General features: G+C 37.1%; 1 protein-coding gene across 1 annotated transcript in view; it reads right to left on the reverse strand.

Annotated features, from left to right (window-relative positions):
• Window positions 1–19,244, reverse strand: part of LOC150083829 (uncharacterized) — a 607,249-nt gene that overhangs the window by 60,362 nt on the left and 527,643 nt on the right. Inside the window, exons 51-52 of the mRNA XM_090375392.1 lie at window positions 18,747–18,800; window positions 8,561–8,614 (exon numbers count right to left, since the gene is read on the reverse strand). Of these exons, the coding sequence (XP_090231518.1) occupies window positions 8,561–8,614; window positions 18,747–18,800 (108 nt within the window). The remainder of the gene's footprint in view (window positions 1–8,560; window positions 8,615–18,746; window positions 18,801–19,244) is intronic.

A 19,244-nucleotide genomic window follows, 5' to 3' on the forward strand; every position in this document is an offset into this window, starting at 1 on the left:
TGCAGTCAGATATGGAATTTTCTAAGGCAGTGCAGACTAGGTCATGGTGTCTTGTCAATGATATACAGGATTTTTGCGAGCAGGGATAAGGAGGTGATTATCCCCTTGTATAAGGCAATGGTCAGGCCACACCTTGAGTGCTGCATACAGGTCTGGAAGCCTCATTTTAAAAAGGATGTAGAGTTGCTAGAACGAGTACAGAGAAGGGAAACAAGACTGTTGAAGGGAACAAAGGAGTGCTCTTATGAAGAAAGGCTTAAGTTCTACAAATTGCAGCACTGCGAGGCGATCTGATTGAGGTGTATAAGGCCTTAAATGAATTGAGCAGGCACAATGCTGATGGGATTCTTCCTCTTGCTCACATTACAAACCTGAGGGGGCATAGATTCAAACTGAGGAAAGACAATTGTAGAATAGATCTGTGGAAGTTTGCCTTTAGCCAGCAGGTAGTTGATTGCCTGAACAAACTTCCATCTGCTGTTGTGGAAGTTGATAGCTTAAATAAATTCAAGGCAAAACTAGACAAACATTTGGAATGAATGGATCAGTGAAATGGGAAGGGTTTTTTTGTTTTTTTTTGGCTGATGCTGTATAAGCTTGCTTTCTTGCATCATGTGCCTCTACTAATGCTAATACTTATGGTGAGTATTGGAGAAACAATAAACTAGAATATAAGATGAGATTTGACAAAACATGACTGCCGAGGTCACACTCAAGTATATACACATTAAGATAAAGATAGGATTTCAAATGGAAAATTTTATTAACTGGAATCCATTAATAAAATACAGTACCTTAATCTGTTCAAATACTTGAGGTTTGCTGGAAGGGAAAATGAAGAATAATGTTCTAATTGGCTAGTTATTGACTTCAGTTAAAATATGATAATATAAAAATTTTTTTTTTTTAATATCAGAACATTGAGCTGAAGTGTTCATTGTGCAGGATGCCAAACTAGAAGTAAGGAGAAGAAAGTAGAAGTATAAGAAAGGAAGATGCTGAAAGTGGAAAGAATATGAAAAGGAATAATGATTTAAACAATGTAATAATAATAATAATAAAATACAGCTGCGAATTATAGGCTCTGAAAAAAACGATAAGTGTTTGCTTTTTATTTACATAATTGTTATTTTATATTGTACTTAATACGTAGTCTTATAGTTTTAATTACGCTGGTTATTTTTATTTTAATTTATATAAACAGTTTTTGTAGATATACGTAATACGTTATAAAACCGTTATTTCATTCGAATATTGCAGGCATTGTTTTTGTATATAGTGATAGGGGATTCAAATTTTTAATTGAGGTAGCTAGGTAGATCTAATGTATAATTATAGAAACAGTAATACGCTTCACTGTTTCTATTAGGTAGCGTAATATTGACATTTAATTAATTTAATTTATTGATTTTATTAATTTAAAGTATCATGCTCCAAACTAGAGCAGCAAAGCAATGGGCACAAAGTGGCAGGAGCGCTGTGACTTGGGGGAGAACTGAGGGGGGCGATTCTCCAATGCATCACAGCCTAAAAAAATGGGCGACTTGTGAAATGTTTGCCAAACTATCTGGAACGGAACATGATATTGCCATGGGGGATGTCTTTGTGTGTGTGCGTGATGTAAGGAGTGTAAGGAAATCAGGTGACAACTCAGCGTTGTTATGGGCCTATATGAGAGTTTGAAGGACAGGGTGGATGCCCTCGAAAGATCTAAATTGAGGGGCCCATCAGGCTCTCAGCTGCCCACATCAACGCCAGAGCTCGCACTTGGTCATCACGCAACACAGCGGCAACCCCCAAGGCAGAATGCACTGGTCCCTCAGGAACTAGTAGTTGTTGGTGACTCTATTGTCAGGGAAACGGGGAACATGCTTTGTAAAAAGGATAGGTGGAACAGGACCAGGGTATGTCTGCCAGGGGCAAAGGTTGATGACGTTGTAGAGCAGATATCATCTTTTAAGGGCACAAAAGGTGATATAGTTGTACACGTTGGCACTAATGATATCAAGAGTAGGAGACCGGCAGAATTACTTGACAAGTACAGGTCACTGATGAAAAAAAGCAGTGAATTAGGGTTGGATTTGAAAGTGTCTGCAATTCTGCCCAGACACGATAGGAGAGAGTATATGATGAGAGCCTTGTCGATCAATTCGGCCCTGGAAAGATTGTGCAAGGCTCAAGGGATAGAATTTTTTTCAGCCTGGACTGTACTTGTTAACAGGAGAGACTGCTTCTACGGGGATGGGATACACTTAAAAATAGAAAGGGTGCAAGAATATTTGCTGATGCTATCGGGGCAGTGTTGGGTGGGTTGGAAAACTGATAGCTTGGGGGGATACAAGGACTAATAGTTTAACAGTAGCCGTAGGCAGAGGTGAAGGTGATTCTTGCACAACTTCTATTAGAATAAGTAGCGACCTGGAGCGTGGGGTATTGGGGGTTTCAGGGACGGGTGGTGTTCATCGTGGAACGGGTGGGTATATGGGATGTGTTAGGGTAACAAAGAATAGGAGTAGGAGCATGTATGCTTGCATGTATAGCAATGCTAGAAGTATAGTAAATAAATTTGATGAATTTGAAGTGTTGTCAAGACATCAAAGGCGGATATTGTTGGGATATCAGAGACATGGTGTCACACTGATATAAGGAATGCTGAACTGGAATTTGGGGAGTACAATGTGTACAGAAAGGATAGACAGGATAGGAAGGGAGGAGGTGTTATGCTGTTAATTAAGAAAAACATAAAATCAAAAGAAGTGCATCCAGTTGATATAGATGAACAGTGCACTGTTGAGTCAGTTTGGTGTGACATAAGCACTGTGAAAGCAAAAATAAGAGTAGGAGTGTGTTATAGGCCTAATGACTCGAATGAGTACAATGAACAATTGTACAGAGAAATAGAGTGGGTTAGTAAATTGGAATGTCTTATAATGGGGGATTTCAACTTCCCAGATATTGACTGGAACTTGTGGGTTGGGCACTCACACACTAGTCAGACATTTGTGGATTTATTGGATGATTGTTTTCTGCAGCAGCAAGTTCGAGAGGCAACCAGAGAAAGTAATACTCTTGATCTGGTTATCAGCAGTGATCATTCATGTATTAGGAATTTGCAGATAAAAGAACCACTAGGTGGCAGTGATCACAGTGTAATTACCATCAGGGGTAAAGGAAAGGGTTTTTGCTTCTGTAAAGGCGAGTACAGTGGTCTCCGACAGTTTTTAAATTCTGTACAGTGGAATCAACTGATGATGTTACCAACAGTAAATTCTAAGTGGGAAGCATTCAAGGAATTAATCGTGGATGCTACTAAAAGTTTCATACCTATTAAGAAATATTGTTCAACGTATAGGCCTAAATGGTTGTCAAAGGAACTAATGAGACTCGCAACAGAGAAGAAAAATGCATGGGATGCATACAAATTAACACGTGACACAGAAGCCTATGATAGCTACAAGTTAATCTGTAACCAAGTTACAAAGGAGGTTAGGCAGGCGAAGGCAGATTACGAGAAATCCTTGGCAAAAGATGCTAAGAAAAACAGCAAGGATTTCTTTACTTATGTAAACTCTAAAAGGAAGGGGATGAATCTGATTGGTCCACTTGACATCGATGGTTCGACTGTTAATGATCCTGCTCAGATAGCAAACAAACTGAATGAGTATTTTGCATCAACATTCACACGTGAGGAATTATTAAGGTTTGAAAATGGCAGAAGGTTATCAAATTGTAGCAGGATACTTAATGATTTTGTAATAACTGAGAGCAAAGTGGAAGAGAAACTGTTGAAGTTAAACGTAAGAAAAGCACCTGGGGTAGATGGGATCTATCCAGTTATATTAAAGGAGGCGGCAAAGCAACTAAGCAAACCCTTAGCCATAATTATGAGAGCATCCTTGGACTCAGGGGAGGTTCCCACGGACTGGAGATGTGCAAATGTATCCCCAATTCACAAAGGGGGATCGAAGGGTGACACGAGTAATTACAGACCAGTTAGTTTAACTTCTGTTCCGGGTAAAATAATGGAGTCGCTGGTTAAAGATGCATTGCAGGATCATCTAGACAAGACTGCAGCAATAATTCAGACAGCATGGGTTTGTTAAGGGAAAGTCTTGTCTGACAAATTTGATAGGATATTATGATGTGGTTACAAAGGAACTGGATGCAAAAAATAATTTTGATATCATATATTTGGATTTCAGGAAAGCTTTTGACACTGTTGCGCATGGAAGACTATTGTACAAATTGGAGCAGAATGGTATTAAGGGTAAGTTGCTACAATGGATAAAAGGATGGTTAAGTGGGAGAAGACAGAGGGTGGTAATCAATGGGTGCTGCTCTTCTTGGACTAATGTTTTTAGTGGAGTCCCACAGGGTTCGGTGTTGGGTCCACTGTTGTTTTGTATATTTATCAATGATATTGATGAAGGTATATCAGGCTTAGTGTCGAAGTTTGCAGATGATACAAAGGTTGGCAGGGTTGTTAATGACAGTAATGGCAGTGTGCTACTGCAACAGGATCTAGATAATTTGGGCAGATGGGCTAAGAAGTGGCAACTGAAGTTTAACCTTGACAAATGCAAAGTACTGCATATGGGTAGAAGTAACCCCAGAGAAACGTACCAACTGTGTGGTACTACACTTAAGGTGGTAGAAAATGAAAAAGACATGGGGTTTTGTCAATGATATATAGGAATTTTGCTAGCAGGGAAAAGGAGGTGATTATCCCTCTGTATAAGGCAATGGTCAGGCCACGCCTTGAGTACTGCGTACAGGTCTGGAGGCCTCATTTTAGGAAGGATGTAGATTTACTTGAGCGTGTACAGAGAAGGGCAACAAGATTGGTGAGGGGAATGAAGGGATCCTCTTATCAAGAGAGGCTTAAGTTCTGCAAATTGCAGTGGCTGGAGACTAGGCACCTGCGCGGTGATCTGATTGAGGTGTATAAGGCCTTGAATGGGTTCAGCATGCTGAATTCTGATGGGATCCCTCCACTTGTTCAGATTACGAACCTAAGGGGGCATAAATTCAAATTAAGAAAGGACAGATGTAGATTAGATGTGCAGAAATTTTCCTTTAGCCAGCGGGAGGTTAATTGCTGGAACAAACTTCCATCTGTCGTTGTGGAAGTTGATAGGTTGAATAAATTTAAGGAGGAACTGGACAGGCATTTGGAGGGAATGGTGTGATTTTTTTTTTTTTTTTGGCTGATGCTGCATAAGCTCATACATTTGCTTTCTTGCATCACATGCCACTACTACTACTACTATATACATAATCAATATGATAATTATCATATTGATAGTATGATATATTAGCATTAGCATTAGCAGAGGCATATGATGCAAGAAAGCAAGCTTATTCAGCATCAGCCAAAAAAAACAAAAAAAAAAAAAAAAAAAACCCCACTCCCATTTCACCCCTCCGTTCGTTCGAAATACCTGTCCAGTTGAGCTTTAAATTTGTTTAGGCTATCAACTTCAACAACCAGTGATGGAAGTCGGTTCCACCAACCAACCAACCGCTGGCCAAAGGCAAATTTCCGCACATCTATCCGACATCCGTCCTTCCTCAATTTGAATTTATGCCCTCTGAGGTGATTATTCTGAGAAAGATGAAGAATCCCATTGGCATTGAGCATGCTCAAACCATTCAAAGCCTTATACACCTCTATCAGATCACCTCGCCGGTGCCTAGTCTCCAGACTCTGTAATTTGCAAAACTTAAGCCTTTCTTCGTAAGAGCAACCCTTTGTTCCATTTACTAATCTTGTTGCCCTTCTCTGTACCCGTTCCAGCAGCTCTACATCCTTCTTGAAATGAGGCCTCCAGACCTGTATACAGTACTCAAGATGTGGCCTTACCATTGCCTTATACAAGGGAATAATCACCTCCTTATCCCTGCTAGAAAAATTCCTGTATATCATTGACAAGACACCATGAGCTACTCTTGCAGCTCGTCTGCACTGCTCAGAGAACTTCATATCTGCCTGCACAATTACCCCCAGGTCCTTTTCATTCTCCACCACTGTCAGTGTAGTACCGCAGAGTTGATACGTTGCTCTGGGGTTACTGTTTCCCATATGCAGCACTTTACATTTGTCGATGTTAAACCTCATTTGCCACCTCTCAGCCCATCTGTTCAACCTGTCCAGATCCTGTTGCAGCAGCATAGCGTCAGTATTGTCCTTAACGACCCTGCCAACCTTTGTATCATCTGCAAACTTGGACATTAAACTTGATATCCCATCATCAATATCATTCATAAACACCGAAAACAACAACGGACCCAACACTGAACCTTGAGGAACTCCACTAATAACATTAGTCCACGTTGAGCAGTGTCCATTGATTACCACTCTCTGTCTTCTGCCACTCAACCATCCCCTTATCCATAGCAGCAATTTGCCTCCAATGCCACACTGCTCCAATTTGTGCAGCAGTCTTCCATGTGCAACAGTATCAAAAGCCTTTCTAAGATCCAAATATATAATATCAAAGTTATTCCCTGCATCCAGTTCTTTTGTGACTACATCATAGTATCCAATCAAATTGGTCAGGCAAGACCTGCCCTTAACAAAACCATGCTGCGTCTGAGCTATAACTGAATTCTTGTCTAGATGATCCTGCAGTGCTTCTTTAACCAGTGCCTCCATTAATTTACCTGGAACAGAAGTTAAACTAACAGGTCTATAATTACTTGTGTCAGCCTTTGAACCTCCTTTGTGAATTGGGGTCACATTTGCACATCTCCAGTCCATAGGTACCTCCCCTGAGTCCAAGGAAGCTCTCATAATTATGGCTAAGGGTTTGCTTACTTCCTTTGCTGCCTCCTTTAATATAACTGGATAGATCCCATCCACCCCAGGTGCCTTTTTTATGTTTATCCCCAACAATCTCTCCTCCACTTTCCTCTCAGTTATTACAAAATCATCCAGCTCACTGCCAATGTTTACTTTACCTACATCATTCTCCTTCCTGAATAACTCCTCATGCGTGAATGTAGATGCAAAATACTCGTTTAGATTGTTAGCCACCTGAGCAGGATCCTCAACTGTTGAACCATCAATATCCAGTGGACCAATCTGATTCATCCCTTAAAATACTAGTTATATAAAATACTAGTTATCAACACTGATATTTAGGCACACAGGTTGTAAATTTTTGTAAATATTTAGTGAATAATGAGCAATTATGCTTATATAAGGCCTGGGATAAGTGTTAATGAATTCAAAACATCAATATGAAATGGAATGAAAATAAAGTATAATGGAACATCACAACAAAACTTCATGTAGGGACCCAACTGTGATAAAACATTACTGCCATAACATTTTGTATATCTCTGTCAATGCAAGCAGATCAAAGGACACCTGTTAGTGTTAGGACACCTAACATTAACAGGTCCTAACAATAACAGGTACAGGAAACGTTACTGGCATAACCAACAATATTAGCTGAAACAAAGGCATATAGACAATAACCACATACATCTTTTCAAAAGCATAGTATTAGAGCAGATAAAAAACAAAAATAAGAACCATAATAAGTGTATTTTGAAAAAAGGACTCCTGTCTCCCACTCTGATGTAATCCTAAATTCACACGCACAATTAAGATGCTCACAAATATTAGCTGCCAAACAGATATCTAATCCTAAAACATCTACATATCTATTCCCATTCTAAATACCCTCGCCCTTAGTCACAAACTAACCTATGATTAGCCCCAGGAGACCTTAACCAGGGTATTAATTCACAACATTTTTATCTTGAGAGTACAGTACAGAACATATAATGAATTGTAAGCCACTGTCTTGTTATATGAGGCTGATAGTGTCATAATGCAGCATTAAAAGAGTGTAAGCATTTATAGTTATCCATTTACTTAATGTTAATTAATTTAATTTTAATTATTAATCTTATTAACTAAATTAATAACTAATGTAAAATTATTTAAACTTAAAATTTTATCGTTAACTAATTTTTGCTAGTTGCTATTACTTAACTATTTCAAGACTAAACCTTAACAAATAAAAATGCATAATCAGATTAATAGCTTTATGTAAATCAAGTCACTATAATTTACCAGTTCTGCTGTCTTTACAGTCACTGAAGAAGTGGTATAGGAAGTACCAAGAAATGTCTGAGAATAACCTGTAATCCTTTAAGAAATTAAAGAATTACAATCTGCATGGCAGATTACACTCCAAGCAGGTTTAAGTGCTCATTATTTCACCAAAGTATATTGGATCCAAATAATTTAATGTAAGTAATTATTTTAAAAAAAATTTTTTTTTTTTATATCATATGATGTGAGCAATACACGAAGGAACCAGTTTTTTCCTACTTCCTTCGTGTATGGTGGCCATGAGGTCCAACCGGAGAGTACAGCACCATCGTAATATCCAAGCCCGAGGCAGGATAATTATTATAATTACTGATGGTAAAATTTATTTAGCTAGAAATAAAAAAAATAAAACAATGGAAGCAATTTTTAAATATCTTGTCTTTAATAATTAATAACAATATAACATTTGAGTAAATACATAAGAAAACTTACCAGTGAACCTGGTTGTCCAGGAGAACCAGAAGGGCCAGGGGGACCAACATCACCCTAATAATATGAATAGAATCATCAACAGATTGTTTATATAGATTTATATTTATTGATATATAGAGTAAATGCCAGATTGGGGAATTATTTGTTTTTATAATTGCTAATGTCACTGTTCATAATAAATGCCAAGAATCAAATTTTAAGGCAATGAATCAAGGATATGAGGCATCAAATATACTGACATCTGTAAACTGTGTGTATTCTATGGTGAATCAATATTATATGCTGATGTAATAATAAAGATGGCTGCATATGGAATTGAAGTGCAATGCACTCAGAAATTTCATGTCATATCAGTGGCCTGTTATCGACTGCTTTATTTGGCATGCCCAAGCTGTGCTAGCTGAACACTGGCATTAAAAAAAATGGCAAGAAAGACTTATAAAAATTAAAATAAGAATTCCACTTACACAATCAGTTGTGTAAGTGGTGTAATCAGTTGTGCAGAATATAAAGTCCACTAACAACAGTAAAACAAGAAATGACCAAACAACATCAATCAAGGACTTGTAATCTAAATCATGTTATCCACGGGAAAATTATAATAACACACTTAAAAACTAAAACAATGGCATGTAAACTATGAAATCAAAAAAAAAAATTAATAATATTAGACATCTACATCCCTCTAGAAGCAACTTTTCCAACCAATGATATTCATTTTTGTTAAAAACACGTGTAGTACAAATGCTAAAGCCACTATTACATGAACCAGCACACGTGCATGTGCAATATGCCTAAAACTCTGATCTGATTTTTTTTACATACTTCTCAAATTCTAACAAAATTAGGGATGCCAAGCAAAAGTAAAAATTATGCTAAAGAAATATTAAAATTCACACTTATACCACTTTTATGGCAATTTAAAATTTCAAGTTTTTTCTTTTTTTGGCATTTTGCATGCCCTGTTGTGGCTGTCACTGAGTTAATATTAGGATCACTACCAACTGTGTACTTTGAAGGGTTGTTGGCATGGAAAGATCAAGCATGTTGGTGGATGTGCAGGTAAGAGTGTCCATATTCTGGTAGATAAATGAACAAGTTTTGTGTAAGGTCATTAGTGACTGAAAAAGCCACAGTAACTTGACCAGTCAGATCTATGCAATCAGTAAATTTCAAAATTTTTCTCACTGTTGGGAAAGTTATACTGGAGAGAGTTGAGTTTACAAGAAAGGATAAAAAGCTCTGATTGATCTGCAGGGTTGGGAGAATGGTAAAGGCAACAAATAAATTGATAGAATGAAGAGTTTTTAAGCCAGAAGATATTCAAGAGTAAAATGTCCCTGACAAAGAATATCAAAGCAGACAAACTCCAACCAAAAAGTTTGGAATTACAGCAACAACAGTTTTAGACAAGAGTTTTTGACAACAGTTTTCATTATTAATTTTTTAAATTAACACAAAAATACACACTACAAAGTATTTAAAGATTTTTTTTTTTTAAGGATTGAAAAATTTACGGCAAAAAATATTGAAATGATTAATATTAAGAACTATACTAACTTTTCATCAAAATAACCTCCATGAGATTTTAAGACGGCCTTACACAGACATGGCATTCTGGAAATTAATTTTATAATAGTGTCTATATTGTGCAAGGCTCAAGGGGTAGAATTTTTCATAGCCTGGTTTATGCTTGTTGACAGGAGAGACTGCTTCTAAATGGATGGGATACACTTAAACAGAAAGGGTGCAAGAATATTTGCTGATGCTATTGAGGCAGTGTTAGGTGGGTCGGAAAACTGCTAGGCTAGCTTGGGGGGGGGGGGGATATACAGACTAACAGATTAACAGTAGATGCCGGCAGAGGTGAAAGTGATTCTTGCACTGCTTCTATTGGAATGAGTAGCAGCCTGGAAAACAAGGTGCAGGTGATTTCAGAGACATCGGGGGTAAAGGGAGTCATTGCAGAACAAGTAAATACATGGTATGTGTTAGGGTAGCTAAGAATAGGAACAGGTGCATGTATGCTTGCATATACACCAATGCTAGGAGTTTGGTAAATAAATTTGATGAATTTAAGGTGTTGGTCAAAACATCAAAGGCAGATATTGTTGGAATATCAGAGATGTGGTGTCACACACATATAAGGAATGCAGAACTGGAATTTGGTGAGTACAATGTGTACAGGAATGATAGACTGAATAGGAAGGGAGGAGGAGGAGGGGTTATGCTATTAGTTAAGAAACACATAAAAAAATCTAAGGAAGTGGATCCAGTTTACATGGGTGGACAGTGCAATGTCAAGTCAGTTTAGTGTGACATAAGCACTGCGAAAGCAAAATTGAGAGTAGGAGTGTGTTATAGGCCCAATGACTCTGATGAGTATAATAAACAACTGTAAAGAGAAATAGAATGGGCCAGTAAATCAGAGTATTCTATAATGGGGGATTTTAATTTCCCAGATATTCACTGGACTTTGTAGGTTGGTCACTCAAATACTAGCAAGGCTTTTGTGGATTTATTGGATGATTGTTTTCTATAGCAGCATGTTTGGGAGGCAACTAGAGGGAGTAATACTCATGATCTGATTATCAGCAGTGATCACAGTGAGCTGAAGTGGAATTTATTCAAAGAGGTAACTACCATCAGGAGTAAAGGGAAGGGTTTTTGCTTTCGTAAAGGTGACGACGGTAGTCTAAGACAGTTTAAATTCTATATGGTGGAACCGACTGATGATGTTACCAACAGTAAATTCAAAATGGGAAGCATTCAAAGAATTAATCTTAGAAGCTACTAGGCTTTTCATACCAACTAAGAAATATTGTTCAAGGTTTAGTCTTGAGTGGATGTCAGATGAACTAATGAGACGTGGCACAGAAGAAAAATGCACGAGATACATATAAATTAACATTAATTTATATGTATAATAGTGTCACGAAACAGGTGACACGAAAGCCTATGATAGTAGTAGTAGTGGCATGTGATGCAAGAAAGCAAGTGTATGTGCTTATGCAGCATAGCAAAAAAAAAAAAAAAAAAAAAATCACACCATTCCCTCCAAATGCCTGTCCAGTTCCTCCTTAAATTTATTCAACCTATCAACTTCCACAACGACGGATGGAAGTTTGTTCCAGCAATTAACAACCCGCTGGCTAAAGGCAAATTTTCACACATCTATTCTACATCTGTCCTTTCTTAATTTGAATTTATGCCCCCTTAGGTTCGTAATCTGAACAAGTGGAAGGATCCCATCAGAATTCAGCGTGCTCAACCCATTCAAGGCCTTATAAGATATAAGCTGGTCTGTATCCAAGTCACAAAGGAGGTTAAGCAGGCCAAGGCACATTACAAGAATTCCTTGGCAAAGGATGCAAAGAAAAACAGCAAAGAGTTCTTTACTTATGTAAACTCTAAGAGGAGGGGGATGAATCAGATTGGTTCACTTGATATCGATGGTTCAACTGTTGATGATCCTGCTCAGGTAGCTAACAAACTAAATGAGTATTTTGCATCTACATTGACACATGAGGAGTTATTCAGAGAGGTGAATGCCAGAGGTGATTTTAAACTCTGGCAGTGAGCTAGATGATTTTGTAATAAATGAGAGCAAAGTGGAGGAGAAATTGTTGAAGTTAACCGTAAGAAAGGCACCTGGGGTTGATGGGATCTATCCAGTTATATTAAAGGAGGGAGTAAAGGAAGTAAGCAAACCCTTAGCCCTAATTATGAGCACTTCCTTGGACTCAGGAGAGGTACCCATAGACTGAAGCTGTGCAAATGTGACCCCAATTTATAAAGGAGGATCAAAGGGAATTCACAGGTAATTACAGAACTGTTAGTTTAACTTCTGTTCCAGGGGTATTTAATGGAGGCACTGGTTAAAGAAGTACTGCAAGTTCATCTACACCAGACTTCAGTTACAGCTCGGACACAGCAATGTATTTGTAAAGGGAAAGTCTTGTTTGACCAATTTGATAGAATACTATGATGTGGTCACAAAGGAACTGGATGCAAAGAATAATTTTGATATTATATATTTGTATCTTAGAAAGGCATTTGATACTGTTGAACATGGAAGACTGCTGCACAAATTGGAGCACTGTGGCATTGGAGGCAAACTGCTGCTATGGATAAAGGGATGGTTGAGTAGGAAAAGACAGAGAGTGGTAATCAATGGACACTGCTCTTCATGGACTAATGTTATTAGTGGAGTCCCCCCAGGGTTCAATGTTGGGTCCATTGTTGTGTTCTGTATTTATTAATGATATTGATGATAGTATATCATGCTTAATGTCCATGTTTGCAGACGACAAGAATGTTGGCAGCAGGGTTGCAAGTTGCAGCATCTGGAGACTGGGCACCTGCGAGGTGATCTGATTGAGGTGTATAAAGCCTTGAATGGTTTGAGCATGCTTAATGCTGATGGGATTCTTCCTCTTGCTCAGAATAATCACCTGAGAGGGCAAAAATCCAAATTGAGGAAAGGCAAGTTGTAGGAATGACACTAATGACAGTACGCTACTGCAACAGGAACTAGAAAAGCTGAGCAGATGGGCTGAGAGGTGGCAACTGAAGTTTAACATTGACAAATGTAAAGTACTACATATGGGAAGCAGTAACCCCAGAGTAACCTATCAACTGTGTGGTAATACAGTGACAGTAGCAGAGAATGAAAAGGACCTGGAGGTAATTGTGCAGACAGATATGAAGTTTTCTGAGCAGTGCAGATGGTCTGCAAGAGTAGCTCATGGTGTCTTGTCAATGATATACAGGAATTTTTTCTAAGGAGGTGATTATTCCCTTATATAAAGCAATGGTCAGGCCACACCTTGAGGACTGTATACAAGTCTTGAAGCTTCATTTTAGGAAGGATGTAGAGCTGCTGGAACGAGTACAGTGAAGGGCAACAAGATTTGTGAATGAAACAAAGGGTTGCTCTTATGAAGAAAGGCTTAAGTTTTGCAAGTTGCAGCATCTAGAGACTAGGCACCTGCGAGGTGATCTGTTTGAGGTGTATAAAGCCTTGAATGGTTTGAGCATGCTTAATGCTGATGGGATTCTTCCTTTTGCTCAGAATAATCGCCTGAGAGGGCATAAATTCAAATCGAGGAAAGACAGTTGTAGGATAAATGTGCATAAGTTTGCCTTTAGCCGGCGGGTGGTTGATTGCTGGAACAAACTTCCATCTGTCGTCGTAGAAGTTGATAGCTTAGACAGATTCAAGGCAGAACTAGATAAACAATTGGAGCAGGTGGATGAGTGAAATGAGAGGGGGGTGTGTGTTTTTTTTTTTTTTGGCTGATTCTATATAAGCTTACTTTCTTGCATCATGTGCCTTTACTAATGCTAATAGTCTAATAATAATCTTGATTAACATTATTTGAAGCAATCTGGAAGGTTGGCCATAAATTTTGTGAAGATGGGCAGACTAGATGATTCAATAAAAGCTCTATTAGGCTAAGTCAGGTGACTGTGATGGCCACACCATAATATGCAATACCCCTTCCCCTGTTTGTTTAGTTGATAGAAAGTCCTGGCACAGTTTAAAGCTGTGCTTCGAGTCATTGTCTTTTTGTAATATAAAATTTTTTCCACATATATAAAGTCCAGAGTATATTGTATTACGTTCAAGAATGTTTTTATAGCCTTCTTTCTTAAAATTCCTTCAATTCTGATGATCTCACCCACTCCAGAAAAACAGAAGCAACCCAGTCATGATTGAATCACCTTCATGGTTAACTGTGGGCACTAAACAATGTGGCACCATTTTTTATTTAGTTGATCATCTCACATAACCTTTATGCTTGGATCCAAAGATTTCTAATTTCAAATATTTCTATATCCACAGTACATTTTTCCACTATTCAACTATCCAGCGTTGATAGCTCTTAGCCCAAACCAACCATATCTTTCAATTTTCTGGTTTTAATAAGAGTTTTCAGAAAACTACATGATCACGAAGCCCTGCTTGTTTAAGATGAAGTTTTACAGTGGATGTAGACACAGGAGTTTCTCTGTTTCCTATTGAACTTAGCTCAGATTTAAGGTGCAGTAAGTCTTTGACAGAATTTAGAAATCAATGTTATGTTCTTATCTTGTGCTTTCAATTGTTACATTGGGTCAATCCGATCACAGTCTGTCCTTTAAACTGACAATCTCTTTGAATTGTTGAATGGTAGTTTGTACACCTTTAAACAAAACACTCAGATTTTTGTCAACATTTCTCGTGGAATATCTTTCTTTATACAGAGTTATAATAGCACTTCTTTTTTCAACACTCAGTTCCTTATTTCTTGCCATGTTTATCCTGAAATGCAAAACTTACACCAAACGCTCTCTCTCTCTGAATGACAGGTGTTCAATTTTATAAGTTACACTCTTACTCCTCAATTTATATTATCACAAAACACTTTACAACCATCTACAATCTTCTATAATATTGAAACAATACTTCCACTTTCTAGAATATTCTAGAACCACCTACAACATTCTATCAGATTCCAGAATCTTCTACGATGTTTTACTGCATTCAGAAGTCTTCTATACCTTTCTCGAATATTCTTGAATATTTTATAAATTTCTTAAATATTATTTACGTTTTTTTTTTTTTATTCTTATACATAACAGAAAACATTTTAATAAAAATTGGTAAACAAGTTGGTCCTGTTTTAATAAAACTTTGAAAATTAATAAAAATGAAATATGATTCCAAAATTTTAAGTGGGAGTTTATGCACAAACACCACCTTTGAAGCAAAAGTAAACAGAGCCAATAATTAGGGTGCCTGAGAAGAGTGGTGGTTGAAGCAACTGATAATTGGGATTCTGTCAGGAAAAAGTAAATTGGCTTAGCAGATTGTAAGTGGAGATGGGCATCACTGGGAACGGAACTGAGACCAAGTATATTTATGAAATGAATGAGGAAGTTTCTGGGAGGTTTACACCTATTTGCAGATAAGTTTATTCTATTAGGCATCAGCCTAATAGAATAAACTTATGAACACATCATGATTATTCATGATGTGTTCAGCAGATAAAGTAAAAGTGGAGGGGAGGAATGAATATATGAATTAATGAAATGTATTAATGAATGTATGTTGTATGAATTAATGAAATTTTTGGATATGACCACCACAAGATTATATCCAGCTCCTTGACATAACATGGCCTTGACAGTGACATGCACACATGCAACTTGGATTTCCTTCAGTCACTAGCTGTAAAAGTAGAGGCAGCCAGATTATTATCTAGGAGGCATACAGCTCAGCTAGTATGCCTCTGAGAGAGTTACAAACAGGTAACTTAATTAACATATTAAATAAATAAAAAAAAAAGTAAAGTGCAGCCATTATCAACCCACTGCAGGATGGAAGCCTCCTCAACAATTCATGCTGAGGGAACAGGCCTTAATTAAGATATTAAATTGTATTCAATAAATAGTTTAATAGTCTTAGTACTTTCATTAGCTTATTTTTATATTTGGCTAGAGATTTTGTAAGTTAAAACTTAACATTTGTAGAGCTATTGTATCGGTGATTTTGCACAAATATTGCAACCTGTAGCTAGCAGTGTAGTGCAAGATTGTGGAATTGTAGTTTAAATTGGGATAAATAACCAGCTCAAAGGTTCTAATCACACAAGTTGGTTGGCATATTTTTTTTATTTTTAGGTAAGAAATTTTACTTCTAGTAAGACCATAATTAATTTGAGGTCCTCGAGGCTGTCACAGACATTCGCCCATATTATGAACCTGAGGGGGCATAAATTCAAATTGAGGAAAGACAGTCGTAGAATAGATGTGCAGAAATTTGCCTTTAGCCTGCGTGTGGTTAATTGCTGGAACAAACTTCCATCTGTCGTTGTGGAAGTTGATAGCTTAAATAAATTCAAGGAGGAACTGGACAAACTTTTAGAAGAAATGGTTGTGTGAAACTGTTTTTTTTTTTTTTTTTTTTGGCTGATGCTACATAAGCTCATACACTTGCTTTCTTGCATCACATGTCTCTATTACTACTACTACTACTAGTACTACTTCCTTTCTTAGAAACTTTATTTTCTCTTTCCAACTTTCCTACCACTGAGGTTAATTTTCCTTTGTGGAGCTTTTGGAATTACCAATGACCTAGCTCAAATTATTCATTTAATAGAAATCCTAACCACACAGCCAATACTCTTTTTCTCATGGACAACCCTTCCAAGTAAATGGTTGAGGTGAGTGGTCCTCTAGGCACCTCAGATGGTCTCTTCTCCAATGGAGCCTTTCTCTTGTGGACTTCTCAACCTCTTGTTGTTTGGCATTACAAGGATATAAAATGGGATGATCTGTGAGATTTCTATTCTTCTTTTCCTTGGTTGAATTCCTGTTTTAAATATTCTGATGGCAATTTCACTGACAATTTCAGTGACATTATTCTTCTAGGGATTAAATCCTTTATTCTCCACTCCACCTTACAATCTCGTCCTTTATCTAAACATTAGTTTTTCAGTACCTCACCAAGGCTGTTCAAGATAAGAATGTTGCATATTGCAATTGGCTTGCATCCAAATCTTCAGCTTCATTTTCTGCCTAAACCAAAGCTTGCAACCATTTTAAAGCAGTTATAATCAGTTCAAACTAGATTTTTAAAAGGTTAAGAGTAGAAATGGAATGCTCGACTAACACATGGTAGTCGAGCATTCCATTCTCTTGTAAGAGCTACTGGCCTTAATGTTGCCTATTTTTACTCAAACCTCTGTTAAAACCCAATGGTTCTATTGCTGGCTCAGTTAAAGGTAAAGGTGACCTGCTAGCATCCTAGTTTTCTTCTAACTCTTGTATCAATGATCTTGGTAAACCACTTCTTACCCAGATTGTATTCTCAGTACACTACATTCAATACCTCCTGTGGTCTTCTGCACATCTATTCTGCAACCATCCTTCTCAAATTTGAATTTATGCCCCCTCCTGTCATAGTCTAAGCAAGAAGAAAAATGTTATCAGGATTGGGTTTGCTCAAGCCATTTAAAGCCTTAAACACCTCAATAAGATCACTTCGCATGTGCCTAGTGTCCAGATGCTGCAATTTTCAGAACTGAAGCTTTTCTTGGTAAAAACACCTCTTTGTTCCCCTCACCAATCTTACTGTCCTTCTCTATACCCTAATATGATTGTTATATAAGATAATGCCAGAGAGAGGCACTGCTGTATTTATAAGGCATTTAATTCAATAATTTTGTGGAAATTAATTGAATAACTTAGTGCATAGCATCATGTTACTTCGGAGTAAATCACTAAAGTAGGTGAAATGGCATTGTTTTTTGTTATATCTCATATTATGAATTCCTTCACAATGAATTGCCCTGATATTGCACTACCTTGAATAAGCAATGCTTCACCAGTGCAGAAGGCTAACGTTATTTATCCTTGGTGGATACCTACAACCAGATGGCAGTTTCAAGGCTTTTTGGCCTCTCATTGGTGGGCGGGTAGGTTTTTTCATGGAAATTTTATGATACAACTTTTCACAAAAGCAAAATAATGTAAGAAGCAGTAATGCAGAAGCAGTTACAGAAATTATATAAAATATGAAGGCTTTTGAATGCATATATTTACACAAAAATTTCTACTGAATACAATAGGTGAAAACTAATTTTAGGTGATAAAAATTTACCAATGGCATCTTGCACACTTTACAGAAATATGTTGCTTATTAAAGAATTATATAATTCTTTTATTGCCAGAGATGTAATTTTTACTACTGTACAAAAGTATATATATTTTTTATTTTTATTATTACTTAAATTCCTTATTTTATTTTTATTATTATTATTATTACTTAATTACTTATTTTTATTATTACTTGATTACTTATTATTACTTAAATTCCTTATTTTATTTTTATTATTATTATTACTTGATTACTTATTATTACTTAAATTCCTTATTTTATTATTATTATTATTATTATTATTACTTATTATTACTTAAATTCCTTATTTTATTTTTATTATTATTATTACTTAATTACTTATTTTTATTATTACTTAATTACTTATTATTACTTAAATTCCAGTGCAGAAAGATTGTATTAATATCATCTGACAGTAGTCAAATGGCATTAAAACATCTTTCTCTCTCCCTGCTCCTCTCCCTCTCATACACATACACACACAAATATAAAACAAACTATAAAATAGTGAACACTTACTGCTGGCCCAGGGGAACCACGCAGACCATTAGGACCTGGAGGTCCAGCAAGACCCTATGAAAATAATAATGTAATATTGAAACAACCTACACCCACAGTGATTACTTTTTTAATTTTTTTTTACAGGATATATTATATACAAGAAAGCCCACTATATACAGGGTGAGTCATGAAAAAGTAGCCTGCTGCTCCACGCTTGGAAGAACCAGCAGCCAATCAACATGTGACTAGCCACCTGCACAAACAAATCTTCCCCTCATAGATTAGTAGCATGTGTCACCCCTCAAGGTCAATCTCATTGGAAGACAGTGTTTTGCCAGACGTAATCCAGTTTGTGACTCATGTACAATTGTGTGTGTGTGTGTGTGTGTGTGTGTGTGTGTGTGTGTGTGTGTGTGTGTGTGTGTGTGTGTGTGTGTGTGTGTGTGTGCGCGCGCGTTTGTAAGGGTTTTCTGCATCATGCTTTATTCAGTTCCAGAAAGAGTTGAGGCATATGTG

The sequence above is a fragment of the Mastigoproctus giganteus genome, chromosome 6 (genome assembly GCF_048544385.1).
Source record: "Mastigoproctus giganteus isolate SK-2022 chromosome 6, ASM4854438v1, whole genome shotgun sequence".
In the NCBI taxonomy this organism is placed as follows: Eukaryota; Metazoa; Arthropoda; class Arachnida; order Uropygi; family Thelyphonidae; genus Mastigoproctus; species Mastigoproctus giganteus.